This window comes from Rutidosis leptorrhynchoides, chromosome 3, assembly GCF_046630445.1.
Source record: "Rutidosis leptorrhynchoides isolate AG116_Rl617_1_P2 chromosome 3, CSIRO_AGI_Rlap_v1, whole genome shotgun sequence".
NCBI classification, from domain to species: Eukaryota; Viridiplantae; Streptophyta; class Magnoliopsida; order Asterales; family Asteraceae; genus Rutidosis; species Rutidosis leptorrhynchoides.
In genome coordinates, this window is record NC_092335.1 from 269577943 (window position 1) to 269595470 (window position 17528).

General features: G+C 34.2%; 1 protein-coding gene across 5 annotated transcripts; it reads left to right on the forward strand.

The window, feature by feature from the left end:
- The first annotated feature begins 1455 nt into the window (after positions 1-1455).
- LOC139897394 (ADP-ribosylation factor GTPase-activating protein AGD5-like) lies at positions 1456-17019 on the forward strand. Of its 5 annotated transcripts, none has more exons than XM_071880089.1 (10): positions 1456-1649; positions 3494-3552; positions 3640-3730; positions 3810-3864; positions 4207-4297; positions 4451-4667; positions 4765-4963; positions 5233-5408; positions 5498-5643; positions 16909-17019. In XM_071880089.1, the coding sequence occupies exons 1-10, from the start codon at positions 1599-1601 to the stop codon at positions 16988-16990; spliced, it is 1167 nt and encodes a 388-aa protein (XP_071736190.1). In that variant the 5' UTR covers positions 1456-1598; the 3' UTR covers positions 16991-17019. The 5 variants fall into 5 exon arrangements, with proteins under 5 accessions (XP_071736190.1, XP_071736188.1, XP_071736189.1 ...); XM_071880087.1 differs by lacking the exon at positions 16909-17019 and adding an exon at positions 15476-15620; XM_071880088.1 differs by lacking the exon at positions 16909-17019 and adding an exon at positions 11419-11689 and having other exon boundaries at positions 1457-1649.
- The last annotated feature ends 509 nt before the right edge of the window (positions 17020-17528 follow it).

Here is a 17528-nt window from a genome sequence, read left to right on the forward strand (position 1 = left end):
TGACACTGTTAAAGAAAAAATTCAAAAATTTTGTAAATAACGAGTCATACAATTCAAAACCTTAAAAGAAAAAGCAATTAAACAGTCTTGAATTAATTCGACTCTCAATGAAAGCACCACTTGATCATGCATATTTTTACCATAGGGTTAAATATGCCTGCTCAATACGTAGAGGGGTTTAAGGATCTTAGAACGTGGCTCTCCGGTCCGGCTACCGTGAATAACCCTGGCCGACATGATGATGTCGGCGGGGTGGCCAAGTGATTAAGTCCACCTCCGATAACGGTCGTCGATCAAGAGGCCCCAAATAAGGTCGTAGGTACTAGCTTACGAAAGACTAACCTGTTAACCTTGAAAAGATGCTGAACGATGCTTTTTTACGTAATGTGTATTGTAGGTGATGGTTACGTAATATGCTGTGTATCGTAGGTGATGATTAGGGTTTGTATTTATAGGCAAACCCTAATTCTAGAACCGTCCCAGATCATAATAACCTCATCCATAACTGACTCCCCCGAATCAAGGATATAATTATGGAAAAGATATTTACTTGACAGCTAAGCAACCGCTGTACCGAGAACAAAGGAATCATATACAATCCGCATACCGCATAGCGTACACAAGCACACGCATACGCACACTGTTGCAGTATCATTAAAGACCTACATTAAAACCAAATCAACCAATTTTAAAACAACCACTACAACTTGCAATCTATAATTAATGTTTAATCGTCATCATCATATATAAAAACTTCAATCCTAGAGGAGCATGTGACGGACGGTGACCGAAGGAGCAACCGAGCAAGCGACGGTGACCGGAGGAACAAGTGACGGTGACCGGAGAAGCAAGTGATGGAAACCAGAGGAGCAACGGCCGATGATCGTTTGAAGATGATGATTGATTTTGATTGTTACAGTATTATTTTTAGTTTAGTTGAGGGTTTTTGTTTAGAAGCTGTGAGATGAAATTTAGAGGGTAAAGGTGGAACACAGGTGGCTATATGGGGATAACAGCCCTTTTTTACATTAATTATAATGCTCTCTATTAAGATAATCTGAAAAATTAAGTCAAAAGTAAACAATGTAAGATGGTGACCGAATAATCTTTCTATAACATTAATCCCAAATAAACTAAAAATAAACAGGCCCTTCGGTTTCCGTTTACGTTTAACTCTACCTCGCACCAAAAATCATTCACTAGGTCACCGTTTGAGGGTGTTTGTTGCGGTTGTTGATAAAGGCTAAATTTTATTTTCAACTGTATCGGTTTGTGCTATGCAAAGAGATTCGTTGCTTTTGTCGATTTTTTTTGCCAGGATTAAAGATGGACCAAAGTTGAAATATTCAAACTTGTTAAAATAACTATATTTGTAAGGATTGAGAAAGGCCTGCGTATCTACGCAAAGCCCAAAAGGCTCCAAGCAGAAAAATAGAATCTTTTGTTCCTTTTTAAATTTTAACTTTTCCATCAAATTTAATAAAAGTCAAATCCAATAATTCTAAAACCTCCAAATTCTCTCTGCAAATTCTTCCATTTCTTCTTCTTTCAAAAACCTTCAAACATAGAATTATATATACAAATTATCTTCTTCAAACATGAATCAAAAATCACGCGTTAGTAAAGAGCTTGATGAAAAACACAGAAAGGTTAGTTTTATTCTATTTTATTTGCAGTTTTTAGTGTTTGACAACATAATTGGAATATTTCTTTAGTTTATCGAGAGATTGAAGGGTTTATGATTGATTGTTATCTTCTTTTTTAAGAACTATAGTTCTGATTCTTATTAGTTTTGTGCAGTTTTTTTTTTATTAGTTTTATGCATAAATTTATCTGATTTATATTTTTGTTATTATTATGTATGAAAAATAAAGACTTAATTTTATTATTTTTATTACTGCTATTGATTGATTGTGTACCAAGTGCCTTGGAATCATCCATTATTTGGCTTATTTCAATGATGTGTAGCTTTTTTAGGGTTTGATTATGCCAGCTTGCTGATAAGATTATGATTAGTGAAGGTTTTGTAATAAATAAAAAAGTCATTATTGATTTGATGATTTGGTGCTTGATGACATGATCTCAACTTTGACATCCAATAATAAATCTACTCCAACCATTTATTCTAAACAACTATGACCTTTTTACAAAGTTTTGTGCATTATGTACAAGTTTTAAAGCAAGATATCTTATTGGAATATTTGTTAGAGTTAGTTTCGCAAGAAAAGAGCCTGCTAAATTAGGAAACTTGGCCTAATTTTACTTAACATAATCAAAGTTTCATATATAGAAAGTACAACTAGTGCTGCATGGTTTACAAGTCAATAAAGAATAAATGGTTGGTTTCAATAATTTGGTTGTTAGTAGGTTGGTTGAAAATATGAAAGTCAGCAATTCTTTTACTTTCTTTGTATTAATTTGATTTGAAGTACAACCACTATTGCATGATGTGCAAGTTGTTAAGCATAGATGAAAGGTTACAATGAGTGGCTATCTAATTGGTAAACCATTTTTTAAAAATTATTATTATTATTATTATTATAATTATAATAATGATAATGATAAATGATAATACGTAATTCCATCAACCATGCTATTACTTTATGAATTGAAAAGTGCAGTGTAAGAGCTTTACATTTCCATGGAAAAAGGCCTAGATTTTTGGTAAGGTAGTTGAAATTTCAAGTGGTTGTCCTAATTCAACTATAAACCACAAAATAAGAAAAGACCAAAACTTATGTCACACCTAAAACTGGCATTTGGAGTACATAATTATTTAAGGTCACTAGCCAAACTGCAAAAGTAATATATTTTCCCCTGTTTTCCGATATAGTCAAAAGAGTTCTAGAAATTATCTATGAAAATTTGTTTGATATATGCAAAGAGGTAATATTCAATTAAATAAAGGGTCAAATGATACAATATTTAACAGCTGTAAGACCTTTTTTCTGTTTGTATTCACTTTCATGAGTTGTTAGCATAGTTGTCAAAGAATGTTTGATAGATGCCAAGATGATATACTGCACCTGCACCTGGGTCCACTTTTATGAGCTGTAACTCATGTAAGCATAGCATAACGGTGTTGATTCGTACACCGGTAAAATTATCCATACACCACCAAACGTGCATTAGAATGTTGTACTGTACAACCTAGTAAAACAGTTTTGGTGGTGTATAGCTAATTATTAGCGGTGTACGAATCAGCTCCCATAGCATAACATAACATAATTCATAATAGAGATAGTTATAACGATAATCAATTCAGTTGTTGGACTACTATAATGAATGTTTTTGTTTCTGTTTGAAGTTGTCCAATGGTATAGGAATACTATTAGCATATTACATCTTCTATTTTCTAAATTATTGCAACATTTGACTATCACATTGTCAATATATCCTTCAACAATAGTAGATTAATAGATTCTCGTTGACCGAAATTATCGATTTTTTTTTTTTTTTTTTTTTAAATTATCTCATTGGTTCTTTGGTGCAGATACTCGAGGGGTTACTTAAATTACCAGAGAATCGGGAATGTGCGGACTGCAAAAGCAAGTAGGTTTGCTTGACAATTTAGCACAGTAAAAATGATACCGTAGTTTTTCATAAATAAAAAATGTTACATTATTATTATTATTTCAGGAGTCCAAGATGGGCTAGCGTAAATCTTGGAATTTTTATATGTATGCAATGTTCTGGTGTTCATAGAAGTCTTGGAGTACACATATCAAAGGTCCTTTCAAGTTACCAGAAACTTCTGACAGTGAAAAGGTTTATTTATATTTATTTATTGTTTGTTTATGTCGTTTTAGGTGAGATCAGCTACACTTGATACCTGGCTACCAGATCAGATTACATTTATACAATGTAAGTTTCTTTTTGACCATTCTATTTGACTAAAACATCCCTTGTAGTTGCAAAAATATCTTAATACGTTGTTACATGAAATTTGAAACTGATAATCTGTTGTAACTACAATAGTTTTTAGATACAGTGGTTACTATTTTTGATCACTGCTAATACTATAATCTGGAAATTTGATGTTTGACCGGTTCTAGCTCAGTACCAAAAGTATATTTAAAAAAAAAAAAAAAAAAAAAAAACGTAGAAAGGGTAAAATATACTTTGAATGCACAAAAAAAAAGAGTTGAGATAATCAGGTCTCATGCTGGATAAACTTTTTAACCGAAACTTTAATTTTTATTGCAGCCATGGGAAATAATAAATCAAATAGCTATTGGGAAGCTGAGTTACCTCCTAAATATGATCGAGTTGGAATTGAAAATTTCATTCGTGCAAAGTATGTTTCTATTTCGGATTATAGTTCCTTTTGCCATTTTCCTAAGAACAACATCATCATTTTGTTACATTAAAAGAAAATATTACGTTAGAATGCTAGTCATTTCTTCATTCTATTTGTGTACCAAGTAAAACGTTTAATGATTTCAATCAGGTATGTTGACAAGAGATGGGTTTCACGAGAAAGAAAAGTTGAATCTCATTTCAGTATAGCACGAGAAGAGCATGCCCTGGTTTCTAACCGTGGGCCCACAGCCAATACTTCAACTGGGGTCATGGTACATTTACCTCAACTAAAACAAAGCCCCCATCTTTACAATGTAAACAAAACTAGGCCTCCTCTTTCTAATGGAGTTATTAGTGAGCAGCAGGTACTAACATTGTCATGTATCTTGTAATCTTTTCAAATTGACTGTACAGGTTGACTATGCATTCTTGACTTAATTAGTTGACTTTTGATGTATATAGGTTATTCTTCGACCAAAACAAATTGAACCAGAATCTGAAATAAAGGATTGTAAAGTTGTTGAGAGTGTTTCGGATCAGAAGGTTGTTAATTATCATGCCACCGATCTTTTTGATCGCCTCCCAGTGGATTGTAACTTTGCAAAAAACGGCTCCAAATGCCTTTCTAGTAATAATCAGGATCGTCAAACAATAACCCAAAGTAAGGTCTTTTTATTTGGTCAAAGTTGTTAGAAATCCAATTTATTTGGTCAAACTCAGATTTATTCTATCAAAATTGGTCAAAGTAGGTCAAATAAAGTCAAAGTTAGTCAACATCCGAGTAGTCCCGACTACTCTTCTCCTTGACCGATTAGCAAGGTCCTGACCGACTAGGCCCCAACGAGAAACTTTTAGAATCTTGATTTTATTTTAAATTTAAAAACGCGGTTACCCTTTTACATCCCACTAACTGAATCCACGATATTGCAGCATTAAGTTCAATAATACCAGTGGCAAAAGACAATAATGTCATGAAATCAACCAACAATGTGCAAACAAAACTGGAATTTGAGGATCTTTTTGATGGATTAGAGTGGGTCGTAGCAGGTCTTACCCAAGAACCATCCAACCAAATAAAAGACGACATCAAGAAACTTTCCGAAAAGGTATCTATATTTACATATATCTGTAAACCATATTGATCTCTACCCATTTAACAACAGTTTCTTAATGTGTTCTTTGACATTTGCATCAGTCAACTATGGTGCCACCGTCTTCTATTCCTCAACAACAAGCAACGGTTCATACTCAGCAACATTCAAAGCCAATTGGTTATCATCAAAATGCCGTCAATGGTTTTCATCGACCTATCGGGAATCCTAGTTTTTACACAACATCCAGGTAATATAAATCACCATCACAAGTTATACCTTGTGTATGTTGTATATTTTTGTTAGTATAATAGTATATCACTTCACTAATTCAACAGTGTATTCACACATTTTTTTTATAATGACCAAATTTCGTGACCGACTACCAATTCGCATAGGTGATGTGTTGTTGTTTTGCAGTATGTATGCTGCAAGTCGAGTTGGACCGAGTATGAAACCAGCTGGAACAAGTAGACCATCCAAAGGACCATTAAGCATTCCGACTAAGTTAGGAGGTGAATACGATTTCTCATCGTTAACACAAGGGATGTTCACGAAACGATAAGGCATATATGAGTCATAGTTTCTTAATTAATGGCGAAAAGTTTATACTCACAGTAATATTCAATCTTCACATTGAAGTTGTATAGTTTGATTAGTCTTTTAGTTTATAAATTCGTTGAAGTCTGTTAGCACAGATAAAATAAAATATATATTTTCATTGAAAGGAAGAAAAGTACTGCCACAAGAGTTGTAAATTCTTGCCGTGAGTGTGGATTGAACCTGGCCTATTTCAATTTCAAAGCTTCCACATGGCAAGTCCCAGCTTCAAAGGTACTGGGATACCATTGAGCTACTGCTACATTAGTTCATGCGTAGTGAAAGGTATCATGTGTTTGCTACCTTGCTTATGTCTTAATTTCTTGGACTATGTAATATGCAATGTAGTCAAGGTTTTTTGGAACTTGGGCAAAGCTAGTAAATATAACATATGCTACTTCAAGGTGTTTGTTATACAATTTAGTATATTCATTACAAATAGTAGTAATGGCAGTATCAACGAGGGCCTTTAGACCAGTTGTAACGCAGTTGATACAACCCCGTTGTATCTGATGTGTCACCCCAAAAACGCCGGCCAGCTGTCGTAACGTGGCGTTGCCACTTCCCGTTTTCGAGGCGTTTGAAGCATTCCAACGGCATCTCCAACGGACGTTGTTGCTCGGTGTCGAATTCTTATTGGTTGAAAAAAGGAGCCGTTGGGAAGTAGTAGCAGGAGCCGTTTGAATAAAAAAAAATTAAATTATTTTTACTTAACTAGTTAATGACCCGCGAATTCGCGGGGATTTTGAAAGTTTAAATTACTATCCTAATTATATTTCAAGTGTTATAATTCAGTAGGCTTATAACTACCTTTAGTGGCCTGGTTCTTGACTATAGACTAATAAGTATATAGAGAGAATATGAGAGAAGTATGTGTTTTATATATGTTTGAAGTGTGTGAATTATGAACTCATAACACATATATTTATACTCAAAAAAATATACTATGCAATATCTATAATAATAATAAAATTAGCAACTAATATTGACTTTTATAACACTTCCCCTTGGATGACAATTTTATTAGAGAATAACTAGTACTGCCTCGTTAAAAACCTTGCTAAAGAAAACCCATTGGGATAAAACTTTAGCTAAGGGAAAAAGAGTGCAGTATAGAGTTGACTCCCCCTCAAGTAGGCAACGCCTGAGTTGTTACATCTTCTGAACATGCCTCATGCCAATATTATGAACATGTGTTCTGAAAATAGCAGTTGGAAGTGCTTTGTTGAAAAGGTCAGCAGAGTTTTTGCTGGACTGAACATATCTCATTTCAATCTGGTTGTCCTTAATGATATTTTGAGTGTATGAGAAGAATCTAGGAGGTATGTGTTTTGTTCGGTCACTTTTGATATACCCTTCTTTCATCTGTGTTATGCAAGCTACATTATCTTCATAGATAGTTGTTGGACTTTTATCGCGTTCTAGTCCACAAGAATCAGTAATGAGTTGTGTCATTGATCTCAACCAAAAACATTCCCGAGTAGCTTCATGTAATGTAATCACTTCGGCATGATTTGATGATGTTGCAACAAGTGTTTGTTTTTGAGAACGCCATGATATTGCGGTACCTCCATTTAAGAATACATATCCATTTTGAGATTTAGCTTTATGTGGATCAGATAAATAACCTGCATCTGCATAACCAACCAAATCTTGTTTCGATTCGTTAGAATAAAATAATCCTAAATCAGTAGTTCCTCGAAGGTATCGAAATATGTGTTTGATCCCATTCCAGTGTCTTTTGGTAGGAGCTGAGCTGAACCTTGCCAACAAATTAACTGCAAAAGAAATGTCAGGTCTTGTACAATTTGTAAGATACATAAGAGCTCCGATTGCACTAAGATATGGTACTTCTGGTCCCAGGATATCTTCATGATCTTCACAGGGACGAAATGGATCAGTGTCAACATTAAGTGATCTAACAACCATAGGAGTACTTAATGGTTTTGCCTTGTCCATATTAAAACGTTTTAAAATCTTTTCAGTATATGTTGTTTGATCTACAAGTAAACCATTAGGCATATGTTCAATTTGTAAACCAAGGCAATACTTAGTTTTTCCGAGATCTTTCATTTCAAATTCTTTCTTTAGAAGTTGAATGGCTTCATGGATCTCTTTATTTGTACCTATGATATTAAGATCATCAACATAAACAGCTATGATCACATATCCGGATGTTGTTTTCTTAATGAAAACACATGGGCAAATAAGATTATTGGTATACCATTTGCTTATCAAGTAATCACTTAATCGTTTATACCACATGCGACCCGATTGTTTCAACCCATATAAAGACCTTTGTAACTTGATTGAGTACATTTCTTTGGGTTTTGCATTGGTTGCTTCTGATACCTTAAATCCTTCAGGTATCTTCATATGTATATCACTATCAAGTGATCCATAAAGATAAGTAGTCACAACATCCATGAGATGCATTTCTAAATTTTTAGAAACTGTCAGGCTGATTAAGTATCTAAAAGTAATTGCATCCATAACAGGAGAATAAGTTTCCTCATAATCAATTCCTGGTCTTTGAGAAAAACCTTGAGCTACAAGTCTAGCTTTATACCTTGTAACTTCATTTTTCTCATTTCTTTTTCGCACAAAAACCCATCTATATCCCACAGGTTTCACATCTTTAGGTGTGAGAATGATAGATCCGAAAACTTTTCTTTTATTGAGCGATTCACATTCAGCTCGTATTGCTCCTTTTCAATGATCCCAATCATGTCTATTTTGACATTCCATGACAGATTTTGGTTCTGGATCATCATCATCATTCATGATGTCATATGCAACATTATATGAAAATATCTCATCAAAATTTTTCATTTCATTTCGGTTCCATAATATTTTTGAATGTGCATAATTGATTGAAAATTCCGTATTGACATCATCAATCTCCTCTGCAGAAGAAGTATTGATTTGTAGTTCTTCTTGAACACTTTCTTTTACCTCATTATCAGCTGATTTTCTTTTTCGAGGATTTTTATCTTTGGAACCAATTGGTCTCCCACGTTTCTGGCGTGGCAAAGACTCAAGAATGACATTATTGCCAGTTTTTGGAATTTCAATTCGAGCTGGAGCATTTGCTGCTGGTATATATGATTTAGTCACTCTTTTTGTATCTGTAAATGCATCAGACAATTTATTCGCAAGTTCTTGCATATGCATTATTTTTTGAACTTCGGTCTCGCATTCTTTTGTGCGAGGATCAAGATACATTAATTGAGGTTCACACCATGAAACATCATTTTCTTTATTTTTTATTTCTCCCCCTAATCTAGGGAATAATGTTTCATTAAAGTGACAATCAGCAAAACGTACTGTAAAAACATCACCCGTCATGGGTTCAATATATCTTATTATTGAAGATGTTTCATATCCAATATATATTCCCATCCTTCTTTGAGGACCCATTTTAGTGCGTTGTGGTGGTACGATAGGGACATAAACCGCATAACCAAATGTTCTAAGGTGGGAAATATTTGGCTGATGGCCAAAAGCAAGTTGCAAGGGAGAATATGTATGACTTGCGCTTGGTCTAATGAGAATCAATGATGCAACATGCAAAATTGCATGGCCCCATACAGATACTGGGAGTTTTGTTCGCATTATCAATGATCTAGCTATTAGCTGCAATCGTTTAATTAATGATTCAGCTAAACCATTTTGTGTATGCACATTGGCAACGGGATGTTCAACAATAATCTCAATAGACATGCAAAAGTTATTAAATGCTTGAGACGTAAACTCCCCGGCATTATCTAGTCTCACCCTTTTAATAGTATAATCAGGGAAATGTGCTCTCAATTTAATAATTTGAGCAAGAAATTTTGCAAATGCCATATTTCGACTTGATAATAGACAAACATGAGACCATCTACTAGATGCGTCTATTAGAACCATAAAATATCTAAATGGTCCACATGGTGGATGAATTGGTCCACATATATCACCTTGAATTCTTTCAAGAAACATTGGTGATTCTTTTTCAACCTTAAGAGGTGATGGTCTTATTATCAAGTGAGCATGATGTACATGGGATAAGTGCATCATGAGGGATCCTTTGATCCGCCAATGGATGTCCATGTGTATTTTGTATTATTCTTTTCATCATTGTTGATCCTGGGTGGCCTAATCTCTTATGCCACAAACTGATCATTACAGGATCACATGATTTTTCTTTAACTATCACATTTACTTCAGGTACATTTATATGTGTATAATGTAAACCAGAATGAAGTCTTGGTAGTTCTTCAATTACACGATTCTTATCAGTGATACTTAAATATTTTTCATTTTCTGTTGTCACTGACTGATAATCATATCCATTTTGGTATATGTCAGAGAAACTTAACAAATTTCTCTTTGACATGGGATAAAATAAGGCATTATTTATCAGAAAATTCGTACCATTTGGTAACATGAATTTTGCCTTTCCCATTCCTTTTATTAAGTCCACATGACCTGATATAGTATGTATAGTTCCTTCCGTTGCTTTCAAGTCTGTGAAATATTTTTTAGATTTGAGTATGGTGTGAGTGGCATCACTGTCTGCAATACAAATATCTCCACCATTTGACTGATTTTTTACTCAAGCAGTATACATCATGAACTTCAAAAAAAATATGAGAAACAAATAATGAGTACATAATTCATCAATATATTACATTCAAAACATGTTACAAACGATAGCACATAATAAGGAAATATGTAGTAAACTAGATATTGTGTAGATTGAAAATCTACAACCATTTATGTAACGGGAACATATAATAGGATATCTATATATATATATATATATAGATATTAGAAATTTATTCATTAAAGTAGTCACAAGTTGGCTCAGTGATTTTTGTATCAAGGTCATCCACAAGATTTGCTTCTTTTCCTTTTCCCTTTAGGGATTGTTGATACCGATTAACAGAATGCTGATTTGTTCGGCAGTTTTTAGACCAGTGGCCAATTTTACCACATCGGTAACAAGAATCTTCAACATTCTTTGAAGAGCCTTCTTCAACATTGTGATTTGTGGGATTGTATGTTGTTTGGATTTTATAATTTTGTGGATTATTATTTCTTTGTCCATGACCACGACCACCACGACCACGACCACCACCACGACCATTACCATAAGGGTGATTTCGAACATAGTTATGATTTTTATTATTGTTATGGTAATTTCCATGATGATGGTTTTGGCCAATATGGCCACGACCTTGTCCACGCCTTCGTCCATGTGCATTTCTTCTTTTATTATTATTATTGTTAATAGCATTAGCTTCAGGAAATGCTAGTGCACCGGTAGGACGAGATTCTTGATTTTTCATCAGTAATTCTTTATTAACTTCTGCAACTAAGAGATAAGTTTGAAGTTTGGAAAAAGTTTTATAATTCTGCAATCTTAAATTTTCTTGCACAGTTATGTTTGCAGAATGCATTGTGGAGAAAGTTTTCTCCATCATATCAGCATCACTTATTTCTTGACCACAGAATTGGAGCTTTGAACGGATCTTGAACATGGCCGAGCTGTATTCACTTACCTTTTTGAAATCTTGGAACCTTAGATTTCTCCATTCTTCCCTCGCAGCTGGGAGTAATATTTCCTTTTGATTATCGAATCTACTCTTGATAGTTTCCCATAAAATATGTGGATCTTTGATAGTGAGAAACATATGTTTTAAGGTGGTATCAATATGTTTGCGAATAAAAGCAATTGATTTTAATTTATCTTGATCGGAACAAGTATTGTTTCCTTTTAAAGTTTCTAGAATACCCAATGATCCAAGATTTATTTCTACGTCCATAACTCATGATGTGTAGTTTGTTCCCGATATGTCTAAGGCATCAAACTCAAGCTTTGATAAGTTTGACATTTTCTATTTTCAGAAAGATGAACAACATAAATCATAATCATAATCATAATCAATTTTTTTTTCATAGACAAATAACAACATGAAATTAGAATTAGTTTAGATTCATAAGTAGCAAACAAAGGAATAATGGTATGATTACAAATAATAAAACCATAAGAGACGGATAAAATATAGGTTCATCTAGTGGTGTACAAGCAACAAGGATGATAGCTATTATGACCAATACAGTAGGAAAAATCATCCTTGAGTTAATCATCTTTTAATAAAAAAATTTGGAGAGTAGTAATTTGAGAAAATGAAGATTGATTTGTGAAAATGTGAAAACGGGGATGTTTAATTTATATTTGAAAAATATAGTCGTTGTAACGTCGTCAATCGACGTTAACAACCATTATGTATATATGACCGTTGTAACGTCGTTAATTAATGTTAACGATCGTTATGTTGCCGTTGTATTAAAATAATTTTTAATAAAAGAATTTTATTAGTATAAATATGATTACTATAAAATACATTTAGTATAAATACGAAGATTAAGAGAATAAACATATTATGCATAAATAATAAATTTAAGAATAAACATTAGTATGCATGAAATAAATAATGATTAATTACATAAGTAATCATAAATGTTAGATAACATAAATATAAATGTTAGTGAAGTTAATAAGAGTTAGATTACAGAAAATATAATTCAGGCGGTATAACCGGCCATATATAACTTAAATAATATAAATATAAATGTTAGTGAAGTTAATAAAAGTTAGATTATTGAAATATAATTCAGGCGGTATAACCGACCATATATAACTTAAATAACATAAATATAAATGTTAGTGAAGTTAATAAAAGCTAGATTACAGAAATATAATTCAGGCGGTATAACCGACCATATATAACTTAAATAACATAAATATAAATGTTATTGAAGTTAATAAAAGTTAGATGTAACAACCCTGCTTTTTCCGTCACTTCCGTTAACTTTCTGTTAATTAATTTAACGACGATTACTTGAATTTTATGCATTTATGTGTAATAAATACATACTTGATCCTTGGAGGGTTACAATAATAATATGGGTTGATATTAATGCGAATAAACATTTCAGATAAAGAAATACGATAAAAATGATACGGTTTTGATAACTGCTTTTCGAGCAACGAAACGCTCGGGTTTATTTTAATAATTAATTTATTAATTATTAACTTTTTTTAAATATTTAATTTATTGGGTTTTTAATAAATTAAACGTTTGGTTGCGTTTTAACGATCGGTTTAGCGTTCCGGGCCTTCGGTACTACTAAACGGCACTTGAAACGGACCACGAGTACAAGATTTTACGCAAAACGAGCCGAGACCCGAGCCCGATGCCACATGGCCATGACCTCATACATCATCATCATTGATCTCATGAGTAGCCCATGCATGTTGACTATTAGTTTTAGGCCCATGCATGTTGACTATTAGTTTTAAGCTCATGTTTGTTGACTTTTAGTTTTAAGCACTAAATGACTAACTAGATAATTGTCTAGACAATTATTACACTCTCATTGTATCATACATCCACAAGAGTGCAACTCATTCCTCCTCCCTCTCTTCTTCTTCACTTCAAACACACACACACACACACACACACAAATCAACCATCAAACTTGCTTGTTTGCTCTTACTCGTTGATCAATCTTGCTCCGATCATCGTTCTCTACGCGCTAGTATACACAAATTGTGTTTTGAGGTATAATTACACTGATCCCAATTCAATTAAATCTAATTTTATTCAATTACATAGTGTAGTCAAGTCTAGTGCTCAATTGATTGTGTTATTACTCGTTGTTAGTCGTTAATTTGATCAATTGATATTGTTTACATGAAAAACAAATTGTATTTCAAGGACCTGATTAGAGTTGACTTTTGATCTGATCATTTAACATGTTTAGATGTTTAGCTTTCGAAAAACTATTAACTTTAGGCTTTGATTTCACTTGATTTCGTTACCGTATGCTTAAGATATGCTAAATCGAAGTTTTGACTAGTTTATAATTGAAATCCGAATTCTCTGAGATATGTGTTTATTGAATTAGCTAATGAAAAGTGTACTACTGTAATTTTTGTGAAAAATCATGCATGTTATACTTAAGAATTGCATCAAAAGCTTTTGTAATGCTCCCGATATGTTTAAACGAAGATTCAAACGTTAAAGTGTACCGAAACTGTTTTAATGCTAGAAATAATTACCTAGAGTGGACTAGAAATTGATTGAGGCTTTGATCTTATGGATTATGTTATTTAATATGTTCCTTGATATATTTCATTTGCATGTTAACATCTGAAAACGTTAATTTCCATGAGTTATAAGTTTGATAAGTTGACATGTCTAGTTACTGTCCAAAACTGATAGATCAGTAAAGATCGGTTAGTCGGTACAAATTGGCTAAACAAAAATTGCTTGCTTTTTGATATGTGTTATTTTAACTTGTCCTTGAACCATGGCCACTGGTCTTGTATCAATTGCATGTCCCTAGCTCCGGTTATAACCAAAACGGAATCAGTGCGCTGTCAGAAACTGACTTGGCAAACCATAAATATATCCCTTCTGATTCCTGACTTTTAATTATCGTATGAGACCCTGGCTAGACTTTTTGGAATCAATTTTGAGTATACTTATGATCTGGAGTTTTCCATATTTGCATGAATTTTGTACTATGAGATAATATGCTAAGTTTGCTACATGTACATGAACTTTGTGCACAACGATAAACTGAAATTGTTGAATTGACCTAAAACGTGTTGTTTGACTTAGGTTTGACATGTTGACCAACATTTGACATGAACCTACTGATGTTGACCTTAGTTGACTACTTTGACCAAGTTTGACTTTTGGTTTGACTTTGGTTGACTTTGTTTGAATTGCATGATCTAGTTGACTATATGTTAACTTTTACTTTGAAAAGCGTCGAGTCGAGCAATAAGACAACTTATACTATGAAACCACATTTGCTTAAGACATATATGTTGACCAACCTGAATACGTATACTTAGGTTGCATTACTCAGCACTAAACCATACACGTTATTTGTCCACTTTTCAATCCGAGCTTTATTCAAGGTGAGTCTACAGTCCCGCTTTTTACATGTTTTTCAGGGATGAGAATACACACTGTTATACTTACATTATCAAATGCTTTTGTATTGACACGAGTACTATATATGCATATTGAGTTTGTTCAAAAAGCCTCTAGCTTGAATACTTTAAATACCATCGGTGTAGGCACAATTTAGATGGACGGATCCGTTAGGTTGACAACCTCACCCGCTATAAAAACTGTGGTGCATTTACTTTGAACATTAAGACACTTGAACAAGTGTATAACATTTTATGAGGTAAAGGCGGGTATAGTGGATTCTATACTCGGGTCATTGCTAGTATTCAGGTGCTCATAGATTATGCAAACGTTTCGCAACTTGGAGTTGTACTTGTAAAATCTCGTGGTCAAGGAAATTAAACTATTTTTATGATAACTGTTTTCAGACACTGTTACATTACTTTAAACCTGTAGATTCACCAACATTATTTGTTGACCTGTTTTTGCGTGTTTTATTCTCAGGTCCTTAAGAGGTAGACTTCCGCTGTGTTTGCTGCATGGTCTGGCCGTGGAGTCAGCATATTATTTAAAGAACATTAATTACTTTCGCATTTAAAACTTTTGTAACTGTTTAAATATTGTTGGCTTGTGGTTACGATCACAACAGTGTTTCTATTTTGGAGTTTATTGACTTATGTTTTGAAGTCAATTTTTAATAAAATTAAATGCGATTGCTTTAAACGTCTCATATAGAGGGCGTAACTGTTAACTGTGGGACCTTGATTAACGCGCCGTCAGATGGTAATTTGGCAGGGTGTTAAAGATGGTATCAGAGCTAACGGTTCGTAGGGAAACTAGGACTTGCATTAGTGTGTCTGATTTGGTCATTAGGACACTTTAGTGAATCTAGACTACGACCGGGACTTAGTCATTACATGAGTACTTTATGACTAACGTTAGTTGTTTGGCTAACCTGCTTTATATGTGTTCTTGTCTTGTGACATAGATGTCATAGAATTCCGAAAATAGCAGCAATTCAAGTGTGGCTGATGCCAATGCACCTGCTCATGCACCAGCACCTGCTCCACACCAGATGCCTAACTATCCCGTTAAACTTTATGATTTGGATCTGATTCATACTAATCGAAACAGGAATGTAATTGATCGTGTTAATGCTTTGAGTGATGTTGCAAGGACATACCCCCATCCTGATGATCTCGACAGGTTGGACTCAAGGGTTACGTCCATACACACTTATATGTACGAGACCGAAGCAAGGTTCTTCGACATGGAGCGATTGATAACAGCCTTGACTGCCAGGGTTGCTGCGTTGGAGGCAGAACGTGATAGGCCGAGGAATGATAGACCTGCCTCCCGTACCCGACAGAAGAGGATGTGAAGGGTCATCCGACCATGAGCTTTCTTTTCTTTTTCATCCACCATCCTTTCTTTATTTGATTACATAAGACTTACCGGGTGTTTAAACCGGGCTACTAGCACATTATGATTATTGTTTGGTTTTATTACTTTTGGGATTTGGTTTATTACTTTTTGGATTGTAATAATAATAATGGTGGATTATGCTATTAACGATTATTATCTTTTATTGCATGAAGTAATATTCTGTATTTAGTAACATTGTATGATTATAATACTTGTGTTTTATGATACTGCCATGATTTCATTGTTACTACTTAGTGCTACTACCATTGCTATCACTACATAACACTAGTGCCACTACTATTACCACTAGTGTCACTACTATCACTACAATCACTACTATCACTACTATCACTACTATCACTACTACCACTACTAATACTACTTTACACTACTTCTCACTACTTACGAATTTTTTCGTACTATTATTATTTACTAGTCTTCAACACCCGTTGCTAGTATATTTTCATATAGCGTTGTTTTGACACTGACTTAGTGTGTTTTCTGTGTTGAAGATGCCTCCGAAGGAATCAACCGCTGCTCAGATCAGGAGATTGGTCGCTGAAGGTATTGCGGCCGAGAGAGCTGAACTACTGAGAGAATTCAACAACGGCCGCAACAGCAATGATCGCGGTGGTTCTAGCAACACCAATGGGAATGGCACTCAAGGCCGTAATGGATGTTCTTACAAGACATTCACTAGTTGCAACCCGCATCCTTTTAACAGAACTGAGGGACCAGTTGGTCTCACTCGTTGGTTTGAAAAGCTTGAGTTGGTTTTCCGCATCAGCGGGTGTAATGATAATGACCGGGTAGGTTTTGCTACGGGCATGATGTCGGACAGTGCGCTCACCTGGTGGAACAACTATGCTCAATCCCTGGGTCATGATCAAGCTTATGCCCTACCTTGGGAAACTTTGAAGCAAAGAATGATAGAGGAGTATTGTTCACGGAATGAGATTAAGAAAATGGAACGCGAGTTCCGAGAATTGAAGTTAGTAGGCAATAATCTCACCGCCTATAACAAGAGGTTCTTTGAGCTGGCGCTAATGTGTCCTGAAATGGTTACTCCTGAGAAGCGAAAGGTTGAACTGTACATCGAAGGTCTAAGTGAGAATATTCAAGGCGGGGTCAC

What these genes read in the sequence shown, in the direction of transcription:
- LOC139897394 (XM_071880086.1), top strand. Translation starts at nt 1,599, where the DNA reads ATGAATCAAAAATCACGCGTTAGTAAAGAGCTTGATGAAAAACACAGA. An exon ending in TTGGAGTACACATATCAAAG is followed by an intron (nt 3,731 to 3,809) that starts GTCCTTTCAAGT and finishes ATGTCGTTTTAG; the next exon opens with GTGAGATCAGCTACACTTGA. An exon ending in TCAAGAAACTTTCCGAAAAG is followed by an intron (nt 5,409 to 5,497) that starts GTATCTATATTT and finishes CATTTGCATCAG; the next exon opens with TCAACTATGGTGCCACCGTC.